Source organism: Vipera ursinii (genome assembly GCF_947247035.1).
Source record: "Vipera ursinii genome assembly, chromosome: 7".
NCBI lineage: Eukaryota > Metazoa > Chordata > Lepidosauria > Squamata > Viperidae > Vipera > Vipera ursinii.
The window spans coordinates 50,468,640-50,488,407 of record NC_139521.1 but is presented as its reverse complement, the minus strand read 5'-3'; the positions used below and the strand labels follow the sequence as shown (position 1 = coordinate 50,488,407).

The 19,768-nt window shown below is 37.7% G+C and overlaps 1 protein-coding gene across 2 annotated transcripts; it reads right to left on the bottom strand.

Moving 5' to 3' along the window:
• Nucleotides 1-5,102: 5,102 nt before the first annotated feature.
• On the bottom strand, nucleotides 5,103-19,261 carry TMEM184C (transmembrane protein 184C). 2 transcript variants are annotated; one of them, XM_083367420.1, is made up of 10 exons: nucleotides 18,889-19,261; nucleotides 16,074-16,204; nucleotides 15,937-15,973; nucleotides 15,293-15,498; nucleotides 12,173-12,247; nucleotides 11,474-11,567; nucleotides 10,786-10,898; nucleotides 9,646-9,745; nucleotides 7,949-8,120; nucleotides 5,103-7,823 (listed from the first exon to the last, which is right to left on the bottom strand). In XM_083367420.1, exons 1-10 carry the CDS (start codon nucleotides 19,003-19,005, stop codon nucleotides 7,555-7,557), a joined length of 1,314 nt encoding a protein of 437 aa, XP_083223546.1. In that variant the 5' UTR covers nucleotides 19,006-19,261; the 3' UTR covers nucleotides 5,103-7,554. The 2 variants fall into 2 exon arrangements, with proteins under 2 accessions (XP_083223546.1, XP_083223547.1); XM_083367421.1 differs by lacking the exon at nucleotides 15,937-15,973 and having other exon boundaries at nucleotides 18,889-19,246.
• Between the last annotated feature and the right edge of the window lie 507 nt (nucleotides 19,262-19,768).

The following is a 19,768-nucleotide window of genomic DNA, read 5'->3' as shown; positions in this document are numbered from 1 at the left end:
AGTCTAGCCTGTAGAATTTTAAGCATAACTTTACCAGCATGTGAAATGAGTGCAATGGTGTGATAGTTTGAACATTTTTTGGCATTGCCTTTCTTTGGAATTGGAATATAAACTGACCTTTTCCAATCCTGTGGCCACTGTTGAGTTTTCCATATTTGCTGGCAAATTGAGTAGCATTTTTACTGCATTGTCTTTTAAGATTTTGAATAGCTTAGCTGGAATACTGTCACCTCCACTAGCTTTGTTGTTGCTCAGATTTCCTAAGGCCTGTTTCACTTCACATTCCAGGATGTTTGGCTCGAAGTCAGTGACCACCCCATCATGGTTATCAGGGATGCTAAGCTCGTTCTTTTATAGTTCTTCTGTGTAATTTTGCCACCTCTTCTTAATCTCTTCTGCCTCTGTTAGGTCCCTGCCATTTGGTCCTTTATCATGCCCATCTTTGCATGAAACGTTCCCTTCATCTCTCCAAGTTTCTTGAAGAGATCTCTGGTCCTTATTCTATTGTTTTCTTCTATTTCTTTGCACTGTTCATTTAAGAGGGCATTCTTATCTCTTCTAGCTATTCTCTGGAAATCTGCATTCAATTGGGTTTATCTTTCTCTTCCTTGCCTTTCGCTTCCCTTCTTTCCTCAGCTATTTGAAAAGCTTCCTCAGACAGCCATTTTGCTTTCTTGCATTTCTTTTTCTTTGGGATGGTTTTAGTTGCTACCTCTTGTACAATGTTGCGAACCTCCGTCCATAGTTCTTCAGGCACTCTTGCCTATCAGATCTAATTCCTTAAATCTATTTGTCACCTCTACTGTATATTCTTCAGGGATATGATTTAGTTCATACCTGAGTGGCCTAGTGTTTTTCCCTATTTCTTTAATTTAAGCCTAAATTCTGCAACGAGAAGCTCATGATCTGAGCCACAGTCAGCTCCTGGTTTTGTTTTTACTGACTGTATAGAGCGTCTCCATCTTTGGCTGCAGAGCACATAGTCAATCTGATTTCTGTGTTGACTGTCTGGTGATGTTCATGTGTAGAGCCGTCTCTTGGGTTGTTGGAAAAGAGTGTTTGCTATGACCATCGTATTCTCTTGACAAAATTGTATCAGTCTGTGCCCTGCTTCATTTTGTACTCCAAGACTAAACTTGCCTGTTATTCCAGTTATCTTTTAGCTTCCTACTTTAGCATTCCAATCCTCCATGATGATAAGGACATCATTTTTGGTGTTGATTCTATAAGGTGCTATAGGGCTTCATAGAACTGGTCAATTTCATTCTCTTCAGCACCAGTGGTTGGGGCATAGACTTGGACTACTGTGATATTGAATGGTTTGCCTTGGATTCGTACTGAGATCATTCTGTCATTTTGGGGATTGTATCCCAGTATTGCTTTTAAATACTTGAATCCCAGGTGTAAATATTTTAAAAACAATAAAGCCATTAAACTCCGGGATATAAAAGATTCGGCAAAGGGCTATGCAGCTGTCTGGCAATTCCAACGGTAGATGATGCATGCCATAATCAACCACCACCACAGATGGATTGGGGCCCAAACTGCAAGATCAACACCATCAAGAACTCTGCCGAACCACACTCACGCATGAACACTTCAGTGCCCTTAACCTCCAAATATACCTTGCAACACAAAGAGTGCGCCAGTGTAAAACTGAGACACTTCAACGAAAAACGGAGATTCTAAGGACTTTGAATAATTGAAAGAGTGTTAGCAAACTGGTACGCAACATGTCATCTAATACACTTACCAATGACCAAACCTTAGTATTGCAACATGACGGTGTCAATCTAAAGGATACTGAACCCATTGACTTCGCTGCGGCCTTAGTGCCAATCATCCACCGTATCGAGGTTAATGACGATGTCAAAAACTCCATTAGACAGTATGTGACAGGGCTTCTCATTAACCACAGGCCCAACTATATCTTGCCAGAATCTGGAAAGGTGGCTCTGAAAGAACTATGGAAGGATGACTCCATTATCATCCTTCCAGCTGGCAAGGGTGGATCCACCGTGGTTTTAGACAAACCCAAATATGATTGCAAAATCTACAGTTTGCTCAAGGATGAGAGTGCGTATCGGACCATTAACAAAGATCCAGTGACATCACTCAGCAATCGACTCAGTAAGACAGCGGATAGAGTCAGGAGACAAAACAGAATCCATGATGATGACTATAGAACAATTCGACCCAGGAACACGGCCATAGCACGGATTTATGGACTCCCCAAGATCCATAAGCTAGGAGTCCCACTGTGACCCCTTGTGTCATTTAGGGGTACACCAACCTTTGGCCTAGCCAAATGGCTGAGTGTGAAACTCCAATACCTTTCTGAGGACACTATGACCACAATAAAATCCTCAGAGGACTTTCTGGCAAGGTTACAATCAATAAAGATGGAGGATGATAATATGACCTCCCATCACCAAGTGCGCTCACACAGAGAGGGCCTCCTCAAAGTGCCGTCGGCTAGACAATGTTGGCTGGTGACCCCCAGGGGGAGGGCCTCCTCTGTTGGAGCGCCAGCCCTATGGAACCAACTCCCCCTTGAACTTCGGACGGCCCCGGATCTCCGGTCCTTTCGCCGCGACCTCAAAACACACCTTTTCCATCAGGCTGATCTGGACTGATAGGGATTTTAATAATGTCTTAATTTTTAACTTAATTTTATTTTTTACTGGGGCTATTAATTTAATTTTTTCTTAACTTTTGTACTATTGTATCTTATTGTTGTTAGCCGCCCTGAGTCCTTCGGGAGATAGAGCGGCATATAAGTCCCAATAATAAATAAATAAATAAATGATCTCTTTTGATGTTACATCTTTATTCACCTCCATTCCTCCAAATTTAGCTATCTCCATGATAAGGGGTCTGTTACAGAAGGAAGAGCCATGACACCCCAATTCACTTAGCACAGAAGACTTCATCCAGCTGTTAGGTTTTTGTCTCCAAACATACATTTCAAGGTACCATATATGAGCAGATAAGGGGCACGCCCACGGAGTCCCCCATTTCAGGAGTCATTGCTGAAGCTGTCTGCAAGAACTAGAACGCCAAGCAATGGTTAACTACCTACCCAGGCTTTGGGTCAGGTATGTTGATGACACATTTGCTATCATTAAATGCTGTGACACCACCAGGTTCATGGAGAAGCTCAATTCAGTGTATCCTGACATCCAGTTCACAGCGGAAGAAGAAATTAACAACACCCTACCTTTCCTGGACATGTTGGTTTGTCACCAACCTAATGGTACCCTGTCCACTGCTGTCTACCGCAAAGCAATGCATACGGATTGGATCCTACATTATGAAAACAATCATCCTATGGCACATAAGGCTAGCTGCATTAGAACATTATTTAAAAGAGTTAACACTCATTGCAGCACAGAAGTGGCTAAAACAAAGGAGAAAGCATATCTCTATTGTATATGCAAATAAAGTGGTTACTCAGCAAGCTTTGTCTGGTGCTGTTGCAAATGTCAGGAACCATGACCAGCCCATGAGGTGCCGACTACCACAGCTTGGTTAACAATCCCATACATCAACAGGGTATCCGAGGCAACTGCACAAATACTTGCGCCCTACATCAATATTGTGCACAGGCCTAATCAAACCCCATGTGCTATGATAATGCACCCTAAAGAACCACTGTCCACAGGTGACATGTCATCTGTGGACTATAAAATCAATTGCAACAATTGTTGTTGCAACTATATTGGGGAAACTGCTAAACTTCTCAGGACCAGAGTCCCTGAGCATGTATTAGCAGTCAGACGACAGGAACAACGTTCCCAGGTATGGGCAAACATAGCTGAGAATGACCAGACTTTTGATTTTGCCGGCTGAGGTCATCGCCCATGATTCCACTAAAGGTGGCGTTTACTAACAGGGTTGGCTGTCCGGTTGCCATTCAATCAACTGACACGTGGAGTTACTGCCGCCATACCAAACATTGAGGAGGCATAAATAACGGTGAGGTTAACTGAATGGGTTAGCCTTTTACCATCTTCACGCTGGATGAATAAAAATATGAAAGAGCTGACACGCTTATCCATCGAATAACATGAGGGCATGACAGATGGAGTGATGAAAATACAAGCAGAGCCTGTTGTTAAGCTGAAGGAGGGACAGCGGTCTAATAGGACGAGATGAGGACATCAACGGCTGACGCGCTTATGCAGCAGACCCAATGCCACAATCAACCGCAATGGCAAGTGCAATGATCCAACAGCACCGGTTAGACGCACCCAGCAACTGAGGAAGGGGAAAGTTATCAAGATCACGAGGGCCAGCTTATACGGCAAAGCTGGAGTTGGTGCGGCTGAGAGCAGGGAGCGGGCAGGCCGATTGCATGTTCTATGAGGACATTGACAGCTGACATGCCTAAGCAGCAGACCAACACCACGATCAAACATGAAAGCAGGAGTAATGGTCTGGCAACAATGCCGAATGACCGTGCGCAGCAAGATAGGCATGCTAAACAGCTGGGGGGGGAGGGAAGGTATCAAGATCTAAATGGAAGCTGGCTTGTACGGCGGACCCGGAACTACTAAGCGTTTAACTAGCAGGATCTTCCTTTTTTTATTTTAGAAGCATAAAAGGTGAGGGGAACAGTTGTGTTTGCACTTAGGAAATTGCTGACAAGTTAGCTGAAATGATGCACATGAACAGTACAGAACAGAAACCAGTTACCAGGAACCAGCCTGAAAGGAAAAAGCAATGCAAGGGGAACAAAAGAAAAAACAGGAATATATAGTAAAATGCAGAGTGAGAAAAAGGATACTAAGAACCATTGCCTAAAAATTGCCTATAAAAATACTTCCATATTGCAACAGTACAAAAAAATAGATTGAAAATTAAGAGCAAAGGCATACATTTTTACTCATCTCTTACATATTAATATTAGATTATAAAGGGGCAGCAGAGTAATATAAGTAAAGTAATGTAAGATGCTTATATGAATAATTTATTGGGTTCTTTTACAGCCTGGTATCAAGGAAATTCAGATCCTTCACTAGAGTCAACGTTTTTCTATTTTATTAATGGGCAGGGCAAGAGGATTATTTTCCTTAATGTTAGAAGAATGCGACACAAAATTTAAATAAAAGTTTATTTACTTATATACAGTATGAGACAATAAGTACACACTTTTTGCCTCTTTAAGCAATTTCACTTAAAGACACAATGAGGTTAAAATATGTAGTCCTCTAAATAAGGCCAAGTAATTACAAACATATTACCGTAGTACTGCAAAATACTTGTATAGCATGACTTTACCCACTTCAAGACTGATTAAGAAAAACCTCATGTTTGAATATTAAAACATTGATCTCTTGAAGGTGCTATTTCAAAAATACAATTCTTGGTGCAAATTTTTATATGTGTAACATAGCAAGCATGCAAAACATGTATAAACATGATAAAAAAAATTGTGAGAAAACCTAAAGCCATATTAATTTATTACATCCATATTTTTACAACTGTATAATTGTTTCTATCTAGACAAATATCTTCCACTTGATAGTGCTAACTAGAATGTTTTTAAACTCATTCATTAGTGTATAACATACACTTAATACAATCTTAATAAAGATTTCAGATCAATGTTTTTCAAGCTTGGAAACTTTTAAGATGTGTGGACTTCAATTCCCATAATTCCCCAGCCTTCATGCTGAATTATAAAGTCAACAAACTTAAAGTTGCTAAGCTTGAAAACACTGTTTTAAATTATTGAATCTACAAGGCCAACTCAAATAAATTAGCTTTACTTTATTATATGCTGATCATGCCTTTTTTTAAAAGAACAATTTCAAGACCCTAGTCTTAGTAGTCTTTAAATATTAACTTTGTAAAGATTTTGGTATATTTGACTGGGGGAGGGGGGGGGAATCAGAATTTGAATCCTATTTAGAAGCCCTCCCCATCTCAAATCTCAACATATGTTCTCATTTACTGTAAAATTCTATGCCTGTGTTTTCAACTGTATACATTACGTGTTCCATATTATTGTTTCTACTTAAATTCAATATTTATTTATGTACTATATTATAGCACTAAAACAATGTTCTTTATGCATGGTAACTTCACCAAAGAAAGGCAGTGCCAAAGAATGTTCAAACTATCGCACCATTGCACTCATTTCTCATGCTAGTAAAGTTATGCTTAAAATTCTACAAGCTAGACTCCAGCAGTATGTGGATCGAGAACTACCAGAAGTACAGGCAGGATTTCGAAGAGGCAGAGGATCAAATTGCTAACATACGCTGGATCATGGAGAAAGCTAGAGAGTTCCAGAAATACATCTACTTCTGCTTCATTGACTATGCTAAAGCCTTTGATTGTGTGGATCATAACAAACTGTGGCAAGTCCTTAAAGAGATGGGCATACCAGACCATCTTATTTGTCTCTTGAGAAACCTATATGTGGGCCAAGAAGCAACAGTGAGAACTGGACACGGAACCACTGATTGGTTCGAAATTGGGAAAGGAGTCCGGCAAGGCTGTATACTGTCGCCTTGCCTATTTAACTTATATGCAGAGCACATCATGAGAAAGGCAGGGCTAGATGAATCAAAAGTTGGAATTAAGATTGCTGGAAGAAACATCAACAACCTAAGATGATACCACTCTAATGGCAGAAAGAGAAGAGGAACTAAAGAGCCTCTTGTTGCGAGTGAAGAAGGAGAGTGCAAACTAAACATTAAGAAAACCAAGATCATGGCATCTGGCCCTCTCAATTCCTGGCAAATAGATGGGGAAGAAATGGAGGTAGTGACAGATTTTATTTTCCTGGGCTCCAAGATCACTGCAGATGGGGACTGTAGCCAAGAAATTGCTCCTTGGGAGGAAAGCCATGGCAAATCTAAACAGCACACTAAAAAGCAGAGACATCACAAAAGTGCGTATAGTCAAGGCTATGGTCTTCCCAGTTGCAATGTATGGCAGTGAAAGCTGGACCATAAGAAAGGCTGAGCACCAAAGAATTGAAGCCGTTGAACTATGGTGCTGGAGAAGACTCCTGCGAGTCCCTTGGACTGCAAGGCAATCAAACCGGTCAGTCCTAGAGGAGATCAACCCTGACTGCTCTTTAGAAGGCCAGATCCTGAAGCTAAAACTCAAATACTTTGGCCACCTAATGAGAAGGAAGGATTCACTGGAGAAGAGCCTAATGCTGGGAAAGATTGAGGGCAATAGAAGAAGGGGACGACAGAGAATGAGGTGGCTGGATGGAGTCACTGAAGCAGTAGGCGTGAGCTTAAATGGACTCCAGAAGATGGTAGAGGACAGGAAGGCCTGGAGGAACATTGTCCATAGGGTCGCGATGGGTCGGACACGACTTCGCAACTAACAACAACAACAACAACTTCATTAAATAACAAATGCATATTTTTTCACTTTAGTTGAGAGATTAAAAGTAAAGCCCAACCACTTGACTTTAGTATTTTTCAATAATTAATTCTACTGGAGAAAATGTACTTCCAACATAAGAGTAGCAGATATTAAGTAATGTCTAAGAAAGGCCTGAAAGATATTTGAGCAAAGAGAGTTTTAAATTTTATCTATACGCTTGTCTGATTGAACAGAAAAATCCTCATTCTCTTCTATAGAATTACACAAATCAGCAGCTGTAGGGTCAGAAGGCATTGTTGGAGTCAGAGTATGTCCAAATCCTTGGTAGTGACCCACAGGTGATGATGGTACAGAAGTAGCAGTAGAAATTGGGTCTTGGCTGGATGTTGACAACAAACTTGTATGTTCACTTTGTTCATGATCCTCACCAAAAAACATTTTTCTTGGCTGACCAAATACCGTCCTTCCTAAAGACAAGAAATTTTAAATGCTGTCATTAATTAAACATAAAAATTTAAAATATTAACTGAACAACTAAAGCACTTATATTTAATAATTATTTGCTAAAGATATATTCTCATTTGTTGCTCACCAACATTGCGAACTTGTTCCGTCACATCTGCTCTAATATCTGAAATATCCCACATTGCAAGAAATGAATCAAAACATGATCCTTCTTCAGCTTCTTGCACATAAGGCTTGTAGGTAAAACTATAATGGTGAGCTATTGCAGCAAAGAACATTTCGACACAGATGATAAAATCCTAAGAAAAGAAAAATTAATTTTATTCCTATTCACTCCATAATTAAGCCATTTCAAACTGTAGAAATTTCTACTTTAATGACCATTTTTATGTAAAATATTTTTAGAATGGTATGCTTTTCACCAATTAAAATCCATTGGAAAAAAAACAGTTTTAAGAACTAGAAACGGTATGAGGGGCATGACCAACCACAATCCCACTATTGTTTCTTAAGGAACCTCTAACCCAAATTCTAACTTCATAAAGAACTGAGGGGAAAATCCAATATCTAGTTTTCTCTTCAGGGCTATAAACCTGTTCCTACTCTCAGAACTGAGAAGCCATCAGTTCTTGATTCTGGGTATGCCAACCCATGGGCAATAAATGTAACACCCAATAAATACTGCAAATCATGATCCTGCACCTTGTCCATGGGATTACCTTGAATACAGACCAGAAGTTTCATCCATTGCAGAATACAACTATCCTCACTATTGCAGAATACAACTATCCTCACTATTGAACGAATATATGCATGAAAACAACTAAAACCGGTTCTAAAAGCACTGCAATAGATATCTATCATCTGCCAGCCCCAGTTTAAAATATCAGCATTAATCCATAAAAGCTGCACACTTTGATTCAGTTATAAAATTGTCTTCCCTGTACATTAATATCAATTAGCTGCAGAGGCCCAATTTGTGATTTTACAATTAATATGCCCTACAGTGTGGTGAATAGGAATTGGTCTTCTCAACAGGAACATCCCAATTACCGAAGCTCCCCCACTTCATCAATCTTCTTTTTAGGAGCAAAACTGATTTTCTTATTGCTCTTTCTTTTTAATATATTTATTATTTTTTATTAATTGGTTACTTTAATTTTTTTTCTAACCACAGTGGACTCCTTTGGAAGATCAACATCACTTATAAAAGCTATGTAGGTACACTATCCTTTTTTCCCCCATATGCTCTCATACAACACCAATTTTTATTGGTCTAGGTATTATGCTGGAAACCTTAAGACTGTTTCCACTTAAGGAGTAGGCCTATACATTTCTAGATGTTATATTAACTACTGAGCAATAGGAAACATTACATGACCAGGTTTGTCATTATTAAAGCATCTTGGGATACTGCTGTAAACTCACAGGAATGCTAAGGCATATTTTAAAAATTTTGAGGGAAATATACTGGGCACTATATGTACTACCAGTTCAAGAGAGACCACAGATTTATCTAAGGAGACCATGAAAAAATTAAGATACTTAACACTGCAAAGAAAATGTGGGAACTTCTGCTTTTATTGGGATAAGTTTAAATTAAATTTGTATTAATCCTTTAGATTAAAGGATTGAATATAATAAATAGATATTATATGATACCTACACTTTAGAGTCCTAAGTAAGCCTGGAAGCGTTCATGTATTGCATCTTACTAATCCATAGCTAATATAACATTTATAGCATTGTTACTCCTATTATGTAGAAGAGCTTATGCAGCATAAAGGAACAAAAGATGATGGTTAAAAAGCTGGTTTAACTTACTTGCAGACCAGTTGCTACAGCTTCAACACTCTGCCATTCCCATGTGTGCGTTTCAGAGATAACACCAACTTTCACCAATATTGCAATAAGTACAGCTTGCCTGTTTTAAAAAGATGGAATTATCAATTAGGTTATCACTTATAAAATTACATTACCCATATAAAGAAATTATGGAATGATAAAGTACATATATTTTCAAATGAAAAAAATGAATACATATAAAGTTTGAAAGACTATAATTATAAATCAGCAATGAAAGAAGAATTAGGATTTGTAGTCATTTGGTCCAAATAGATATAGAAAATGTGCATTCACCAAAATAAATTAAAGAAAAAAATTAAGTTTAATTACACATTGTCCAAAAACTCTGGGGCTTGCATATTAACGTTAAGTTCAGCATGAAATCAAAATTTGCACGTTGAAAAAAATAGCATTCTGTCTTTTCAAAAAAACTCAGATATCAAGACATTTCTAACCAAAATGATGGAGGAAAGCTACATATAGATGTATCCTAAAGTATTATACTGTTCCACATTTTCTCAAAGAATTCTAAATTTCAATAACATAAGTTGAAACTGAAATTTACTGTGACGTAAGTTGAAACTGACATAAATAAATGGTATTTACTGATGTCAGTTTTAATTTAACTCACAGTAAACTGGAGTTCAAAAAGTGAATGGTATTAGTTTGTTTTTATGTTTGTTTGTTTTATTTAATTTATATACCGCCCTTCTCCCTGGGGACTCAGGGCGGTTCACAGGGCATATAAATAAAAATACCATACTATACAAAAGTTAAAACAAAGATTAAATCAGTGCCCAATTAAAAAACAATAATGCAATCTAAAATAACAATTTAAAACCCAGCTCCCCCATCAGGCCAGACCAGCCAATTCAAACAAATGGGTCTTCAGACCACGACGGAAAGTTCGGAGGTCCGATGCCATCCGGAGCTCCACCGGCAGTTGGTTCCACAAAGCCGGGGCACCCACAGAGAAGGCTCTCCCCCTGGGGGCCGCCAGTCGGCAGTATTTTTGATCCTATCTTTACTGCCAATAAGTTAGATTTCTACTTACAATTTAATTTATATAACAGACTTTACAAAAAAAACATTTAGTTAATATTTTAACATTTCACTTACCAGAAGGAAACAAAAACCACCATTTTCACACAGAGAAATTTTCCTACAGGTCGGATTGGGTTCAGCTCTTCTCGCAGTACTTTATAAAATAACACAAGGCAATACATGGCAAACTAAAACAGAGGGATAACAATGCTTATCTGCCATTTCAATACTTGGACTGTTATTGTTCTTTATATCCTAACATTTCAGAAGTTATTAAGCCAACATATTGTATCTATGCTCTGTGGGATATCAAGAAAAGGACTGCTACCTTATTCTTGCATGAGTTATTTTAAAAACTTTGTATTTCTTTTTCAATAAATGAAGGACTTCAGACATTTATGATAACATTCATTCTAAACAAACTAATTCTATAAATGAACTGTATGGAATCTCTAAGAGGGATGAAAAAGACTAAATGGTATTCTACACACAATAGTGTAATATAACTAAAAAGGATCAAATATCATTGTCGTTGATCTCCTTTCATAAATTTCTCACTTGCATGCAATTTCACCAACATTTAATACCGTGAAATTAAATATCATGACATGCTAAATATATTTCTGGATTTATCTGTTAAGAAAATGCATAAGACTGTCTACATTTTTCAGATAATTTTCTTATCAAGAATCTGAATTTAAAATAAAAGGCAAAAGCATTTTTTAATCTCACTTAGAAAGAATATAAAAGTTTCACTACTTACGAGCTGGGATATATTGTTGATAAATACCAGGTAAGTCCAGGCATTTTTGAAGCTAAAATTTCCTTCATCATAGACACCAATCAACTCACAGATTCTGAAAGAATTGAACACAAATTATTTCAGAGAAACTCGTGGAGTACAGTTGAAACAGAGCTAGTCTTAGAGACTCAGATTACCATTTATTATGGATAAATTCTAAACAAATAAGAGAGAAGATATAGTTTAATATGGTAGATGAAACTTATAAAATATCTCTGGCTTGATTATGTAATAGAGTTTTACCTATAGAAATTTTGCGAAGCTACTGGGGCGGGGAGTAAAAAAGTGACTGGATCCCCAATACTTAATCTTTTAAAAAAGAAATATTTTATTAGAATGTTTTTCTGTGGTCGTGCTTTTAACACTAGCGTCACAGACTAGGGGTTCTGTTCTTTTATTTTCCATTCCTGAATTGGGAATGAATTTTGAACAAATTATAATCCTGGATTGATACAAGGTAAACCCAAAAATATTCACAAAATCTCATAAATTTTGGCAACTGTTAAGTTTTAAGATTAGGTGGGATCTTACCTATTTTGTCTGCATAGCTGTGTATTACATTAACAATTCTTGGTTTAAGACAGATCTAACTTGCAAGTATAGCAGGAGAGAACACTAAATTCTAATACCAAAACATTTCTTCTATTATTTTATACTTACAAAGCAGTAATAGTAGTGAATGGTCTGACAACTGTGTACTGTAGAACACCAAGCTTACACCTAAACAACAATACCCTATAGAAAAAGCACAGAAAGACTTTAAGAAGTTAAGCAAATATAAGCAACAATGTTGCATTGTAAGCAATAATTCTAGTTAGAATCTGGAATATGGCAACTACCTGTATGATTGGAAGGTAAAGACTAGAGCAGTGGTTCTCAACCTTTTCACCACAGACCCCTTTTAAATACCTTTTGTGGCCATGGACCATGGCCACTGACCCCCAAGACTTAAGATTTAAATTTTAGCATTTTTTTGCAGATCCCCGGTGACATCACAGCCCCCCAGGGCTCCATAGACCATAGACTGAGAACCACTAGATAAAGAGATCAATATAATAAAAATAAATAATAATAAAATATCAAAACAGCAACAACAGTCAAAATTAAACACTTTTTAAAATCAGTCTACTTAAAATAACATTCAGTATTCTTTGCTTAATTTTTATTCATGTATAGTTCCATTTAAGTGAACAATATCCAATCACTAAAATAATTAGTTCAGAACATTTTCCCATCTCAAAAATATGTTACCTTTCAAAAGCCCAATTATTACACTCTCGGCCATTTATATGAAGTCATGAAATAAATTTGTTCTTCCAATAATTAGCCATTATTGTAATTACTGGCAAGCACTTGTTAACTAATTACTGATGTTCTCAGTCTATTCTTCTATTTTTCCCAATATATTTTTGCCTTCTTGCAGGTCCACTATATAAAAGGATTACACATCAGTAGATAGTCCATCTTCATCAAAACTTAGACAGCATTTTCTGCCGAAAATCATGTACTGTACTTTTTAAATAATTTTTCTTTCCATGACACATTTAGGATATATTTAGAACTCCTCCTACTCTAGCTATTTTGAGTGTTACTGGCTTCATTCACACAATAAGCCAAAGACAGTTCATGCTAACAAAAAGGAACCAAACTGTAATATTCTAGCATGGAAAATATTTATTGATGAATGGAATATAAGACAATAAGTGCTAACGTTTCACTAGCTATGGTAGAATAAAAAAAGCAATATTAGGCTATAAAATATAAGACCATGGACATTAACTATCAATACAAGGCAAAAAAAAATCATACAATTAGCTTGGAAAATGTCAGCATCCAGTTATGATATAACAGAAAAATCTACAGAAGTATCTTTAGAGACAGTATATATTAATAAGTGTATTAGTAATGTAGATGAGAATGATTGTGAAGAGTTATCTACATAGTGGTTAATGACTGATTGTAACCATAGTGATGGCTTCATAGCTGCTATAAAGAAATGGCATTATGTTGCAAAGGTAAGTTCCAGATCTGTTCCAAAACTACTTCACCTGGCAATTATTTTAGCAAACTACAACACAGTTCTATATAATCTAATCGACAAGTAGATGTACAGTATATCTACAGTTTGTAAACCATTATTATAAACCACTGTCATGGTTAAGCTCTTCTCCTTCCCTTCAACTGTAAACTGGCTTTAGCAAGTAAGTTCTACTTTCCATTAGAATTGCATGTTTTGTTAAAACTTGAAAGATTCTTAGTTAACAAAATAGAAGACTACAGTAGGATCTATTAAAAATAGGAAGCCAACATACTTATCTAGACATAATAGAAAACTAACTTAATGTAAGATAGTATCTTTTCACTCAACTGGCATGAAAGAGGAAGAACCAAGTTCAAATTTTTTACCATAGAAGACAGTTGAAAGGAGACAATGATGCATTCAACTCAAGGACACAATTTGTCTCCAGAATATTTTACTTTATTAATTTACTATTCCAAGAGAGAAAGAAGGAAAATGAATAACCCGGGAGAGGAGGGGAAATACAAAGGCAAATCAAAAAGAAAAAATAAAACAAAAACATAGTTTTTTACATGTAGAAAACCATTCACTTCCTAAAGTACATCATTAAACCTTGATTACAGAGGATAAAGAGAACAGCAATCCAGACTGTATATCTGTGGTTGCACTGACTTTCCAATATTATTCTATTTTGCTGCTGCTTGTATACAATATATGCATAATTCTTGACACAGTAGTAAGTTCCAAGGTTTTGATTTCTGATTCAAAAGTGTAATCACATATTTGTGATGCTTTATATTAAGAAATGTATGGATATTAAACCAAAATAGGGCAATAGTGATATTAGACAATATCATGGGAGTAATTGTCCTTTCACCCATGAGAGGCAACATTCAGGAGTATCTACTAAATATGAAAATGTACCTTTTGTTAAATTAGTATCATCTAATTTAATTTAAGAAACATACTTAACATTATTTAAGGCCTTTAGCCAATGGTTTCCTAAAATGGAATATTAGGATTGTTCCAGAGGTCTTACAAATAACCAATATGAATATTAGCAAATTTTAGGTATTTATTTAAAAAATACTGTTGACTCACAGATCAAATTCCAGTATGGATACTGTTCAAGAATTTTAGATGTTAAATTTTATTGGAAAGGCTAATAAGAATAAAGTAAAGAAAAGAATATCTCATCTGTTATTTCATATTCAATTAAACAGAAATCGCTTTCCTTGGAAAATGGCTTGCTATGGCATTGAAATATTTAAACAGGGAGAAAAGTCTGCTTATTCCATTCCATTCCTTCTCAAGGCAAGTTGAACCATCATTGCAAGGTATACTGCTTTTTCACTCTTGCTTTACAATATTAAACGACAATTGCCCCCCAGCTTTTTGACATAAATGGTCAGAAACCTCAGCGTAAGCAGTTATAAATCTAAATATAATATAGCATCTTGAAACAATACTTAACTCTATAATAGCGAAAATCAATAGAACTACATTGCACTAAAAGTATTTAAAGATTTCTGTTACTAAAGCAGTCCTGAGAAAAAGCAAATAGAATATGAATTACTGAAAAATCCATATTTGTCTACATTATTTAGAAGAAAGAATATTTAGAATAAAGTGCGTTATTTAAATTTCTTGAAATTTAGTTTCTTAACTCAAAAGAAGGGAAATATTTTAATAAATTAGTATCAGAAGCAATTTCTACTACAAAATGTGAAAACAACAGAAAAAATACATGATGCACTTACTCTCCCATAGCCCATGGTGGACAGCAACACAATGGTGGCAGATGTCGCTGCTGATCTTTGGCTTCTATGATTAACACCAGATTTGGATACCGGTTGATAAGATAATTTGAAAGAAATACCATGAAGTTATAGATCACATATGCTTCATAGCATTCTCTACAAGTATCCACATATATTGCAATGTTGGGATATTTCAGTGCTATCCACTATTAAAGAAAAAGAAATGAAGTAACATTGAAATTCAATTCTAAACATACTATATCTCAATATTGCAGATAAAACATTTAACAATAAAAAGCCTTTACAGCTAGAGTTTTCAAATATAGTATCAAACATAAGCAACAAAAGTCAAGAGTTCATTATCCTGAGATATGCACATTTATTCTCAGTTGCATAACTGAGGATTAGTTAGGAGAAATTAATCTATGCACAATTTTTTTTTCATGTTTCCTTCAGCTTTTTTCAGATGTCCCTAAAAGAATTCACTGTAATCACATGTCTATTACATTTTTACAAAAAGTAATTTTTGTAAAAATGTAGATTTTAAAACTTATAAAAATATCAGCAACATAAAAAGTTGCAATTATTCAAAGATTTTCTACACAAAATAATTGTGCAACCTACCAGAATAGAAAAGCACTTACACTGTCTAAACTGTAAATTGGCACCATCCATAGAATTCTGTAATGATAAAAACATGTTTGCATGTTATGAGATTTTAATTTAAAGTGTCTGGATTGCTATCGAAGCACAACCAGCTATCACACTTACAGAAACTTACCTTATTATTGGTTTCTGTAATTCTGGTTGAGTATAATGAACTAAATGTTGTAATATCCCCCAAAGTGTTATTGGTATTGTCATCAATAAAAAGATACCAGCAATAAACCATGCTTTAGTATGAACTCCAACCTTTAAAAAACAGACATACACATGCATTAAAAGGACATCATAGGAACATTGATAGATTAAAAAATAATGGTCCTGCACTGATAAAGCAGTCTAATCTTATCAGTACAACTCTCTGAAATAGTCCATTTTTAATAGACAAAATATGCATTAGAAATGTCATTTCCTTGCAAATTGCGATTAAAACAGATGTATAGATAAATATACATAGGTCTCAACCAGACATAAAAACTGCAGTACTTACAATTACATCCAAATATCTACAATAACTATTTCCCATTAAGTCACCCACAATGTAATTCACAACATAGCATACTTCTCTGCTTCTACATTAATATTTCTAAAAGTACATCATCTAGTAGGCCTACTATATACAGTATACATTGCACAGTACGCACAATACATATTGCCTCAGATTGCCACTAAAACTTAGAAAAGGTATGAAGCAAACAAATGGGGAATATGATATAGCTGGAAGATAGAATATTGTAGTAAATGTTTTAAGTGTTTCTAGTTTTCATTTTACATTGAAGAATTCCTTATATCAGAGGTCCCCAACCTTTTGGGCACCAGGGACTGGTTCTGTGGAGAAAGGTTTTTCCGCGGACCAGAGACTGCGTGATTTTGTGTGCTGCCTGCATCCTGCAGATGGGGCTTTTTGGTTGCTTGTGCAGCCCGGTTGCTGGCATGCCGCGGCCCAGTACCGATCCACAGACCGGGGGGTGGGGACTCCTGCCTTTTATCATATGGACAATTCCAAGTAGTCAAAGCAGAAATATTTTAACAAGTTTCTTTGTTGACAACTTTATGACAGATCTAAAAAAGCAAAGCATTAAATTCAAGAAAAGATCTAGATTATGAATAAATTACTTCAGGTCCAGGATGGTAGTAAAGCATTCTGTATCAACGCATACTCTGTAAGTTATAAGCCATCGATAGATATGAAATGTATTTCCAGATATTTGTTTCCCATAGCATAAGTAGGAATAAACACAAGAAAGCAGAAAAGTCAGAAATGTCTGGCGTATTAGGTAGTTAATCTGTGTGTGGGTGCAGATGTTTTGATTTTGCTACTCAACCTAAATAAGCAATGATGAATAGCTGCAGGGAAAGGTGTCTTTCATATACCTTAATACTGTATTTTTCATCTGCAAAAGATAATTATCAGGTAGAGCCTAGAGTTGGGACTGGTAATATATGGTCATCCAGAATTTTTTGAATTCTTATCGGACTAATCACTGTGGCTAATGGAGACAGGTACAAGCTTGTGGTCAGATGTTGTAAATTCTCAAGATAAAATGTGAACAATGTACGAAACACAATATCCCTGTGAACATGACAGTAACTAGAGAAATAGGTTTTATGTCTTTTCCCTACTTCTTAGTAACATAAATATCATATAAAAATAAAAATATTTTAGCTTTGTTTTAAAACTTCATCAGTTTTCCCAGCAGCTCCAAATGAAGTGTGTAATGAAATGTCCCATTTATAGAACATTGTGTTCAGCAAAACTGGCTTTATACAAAATCAGTCCACTATATGTTGATACTACAATTTACTCTATATGAGGTGCAAGCTGTGTGTGCATCCCACCAAGTATCCTTTTGGAACCTCCAGAACTCTCTGTATAAGGAGGGAGAGGGGAAGAGGGAGAAATAAGAATGTAACTTTTGCTATGCACTCAAGGTATTTCAGTCTTGTTGCAAAGCTACAGTTTTTAGATGAAAAAGTATTTCTAGCCAGAATTTCACTTCACAATGTCCAATCTACAGTATTACTGAACAGTACTGTCACTGTTACTAAGAAAGGTGCAGCTCCCAGTTTTCTAAGCCATAAAAATCAGGACAACGCCTAAACTAAAGCATAGCCAAGACACTTTGATGCCACCTAAAGAGTCTTCAGAATTTTTGCGGCCCAGGTCTGGTTAATCCTAAACAAAGGTCACCACAATTTGAACCGTGAACGCTTCGAGTTAGGATATGCCCGATTGGATATGAGTGACAGTGGCGCTTGCAAGTTTTTAGGTTTTAAATCAAATACAATGCGAAGATGATAGTAACTTGATAAGTATATTTGATGTCTTTTCCCTACTTCTCAGTCATGTAAATATTCCCAAACAAGTTCGCCAACAGGGACATCAGAAAAAACAGTATTTCAAACAGGGGTCTTCAAACTTGGCCCTTTTATGATTTGTGGACTTCAACTCCCAGAATTCCTCAGCCAGGCACACTGGCTGAGGAATTCTGGGAGTTGAAGTCCACAAGTCATAAAAGGGCCAAGTTTGAAGACTCCTGATTTAAAACATCCCTTTCCCCGCGGGAAACTGCCTCCCAGACCCCGATCCGTTCAGACGGCCGGAATAGGGTGGTCGTAATTGCCGGGGGGAGGGGGGATTACATCCTGGAAGACTCCAGTTCGGGACAGCTCCGTCACTACTGTATTGCGCACTTCGGTTAATACCGAGTTAGGGGTGGGTGGTGCGGCGGAGAGGAAGGCGGTCCCCTTCCCCTTCGAAGTCCCGGAAGACCAGCCATTGCAGAGGCAACAAGGAAGGCAGGCCGCCGTTTCTCCCCTCGCAGACGCAGGGAGGCAGAGCTGACTCACCCTCCGGCAGTGCTCGGAGCAGAAGGTGGGGGGGTGGGGGGAAGCAGAGCGCCCCGGCTCGCGCGGCGCCTGCCCTCACGCACCTCCAGTTTCTGCAGCTCCCAGACGCAGAGCGGCACGGCCACCAGCAAGCCCACCAGGTACACCGTAGCCACCAGCGGCCGGATCCAGCGTCGCCAATTGCCGCAGGTGCAGGGCATGGTGTCGCTGGCTCAGCCCCTCTCGGCCCTCAACGCCGCTTCGGTGCGGTCGAGACCGGCCGCCGGTTTAAGAACTGGCCAGGAGGGCCACGCTGGTGCATGGCCGCAGGCTGCCTCCAGTCCCGCCCTTCCGCCGCCATCCGCCGCTCGCCTGCTGCCCCGCAGCTGCCCCGCGCTAACAAAGCAGGCCGCCCTTCCCCTCCCCGTTCTCTCCCACTCTCCCGGCACGGAAACTCGCGCGGGCTACTCCCGCCCCCGAGCAGCGCCGAAGCAGCAGTACTTCCGGCTCTTTGAAATAAACAACTCTCCCCCTGTCGGCAGCCAGGACGTCATTGGATGAGGCTCAGACCATGTGATGGTCACGTGGTGTTTCTTGGTGTACCTTATACTCTTCCCCGCGGGTTGGTGGATGGTCGTAGAGTTGGTGTAGACCAGGGGTAGGCAACCTAGGCTCTTTTATGACTCATGGACTTCAACTCCCAGAATTCCTGAGCCAGGCATGCTGGCTCAGGAATTCTGGGAGTTGAAGTCCATGAGTCATAAAAGAGCCGAGGTTGCCTACCCCTGGTGTAGACTGTAGGGCTAATGAGGACTTTCCTGAAAGTTGCTTTGTACCTACAACAATAATTCTTACTGATTGGTCCCATGATGCAAGAGCTTTACCTGCTTTCTTTTATAGCGCTTTCCTTTGGAATTGATGCAATCCTATGAAACTTCACATTTTAATGAGTTTAATCTAGTCCTCAATGAGTGAATGTTGTTT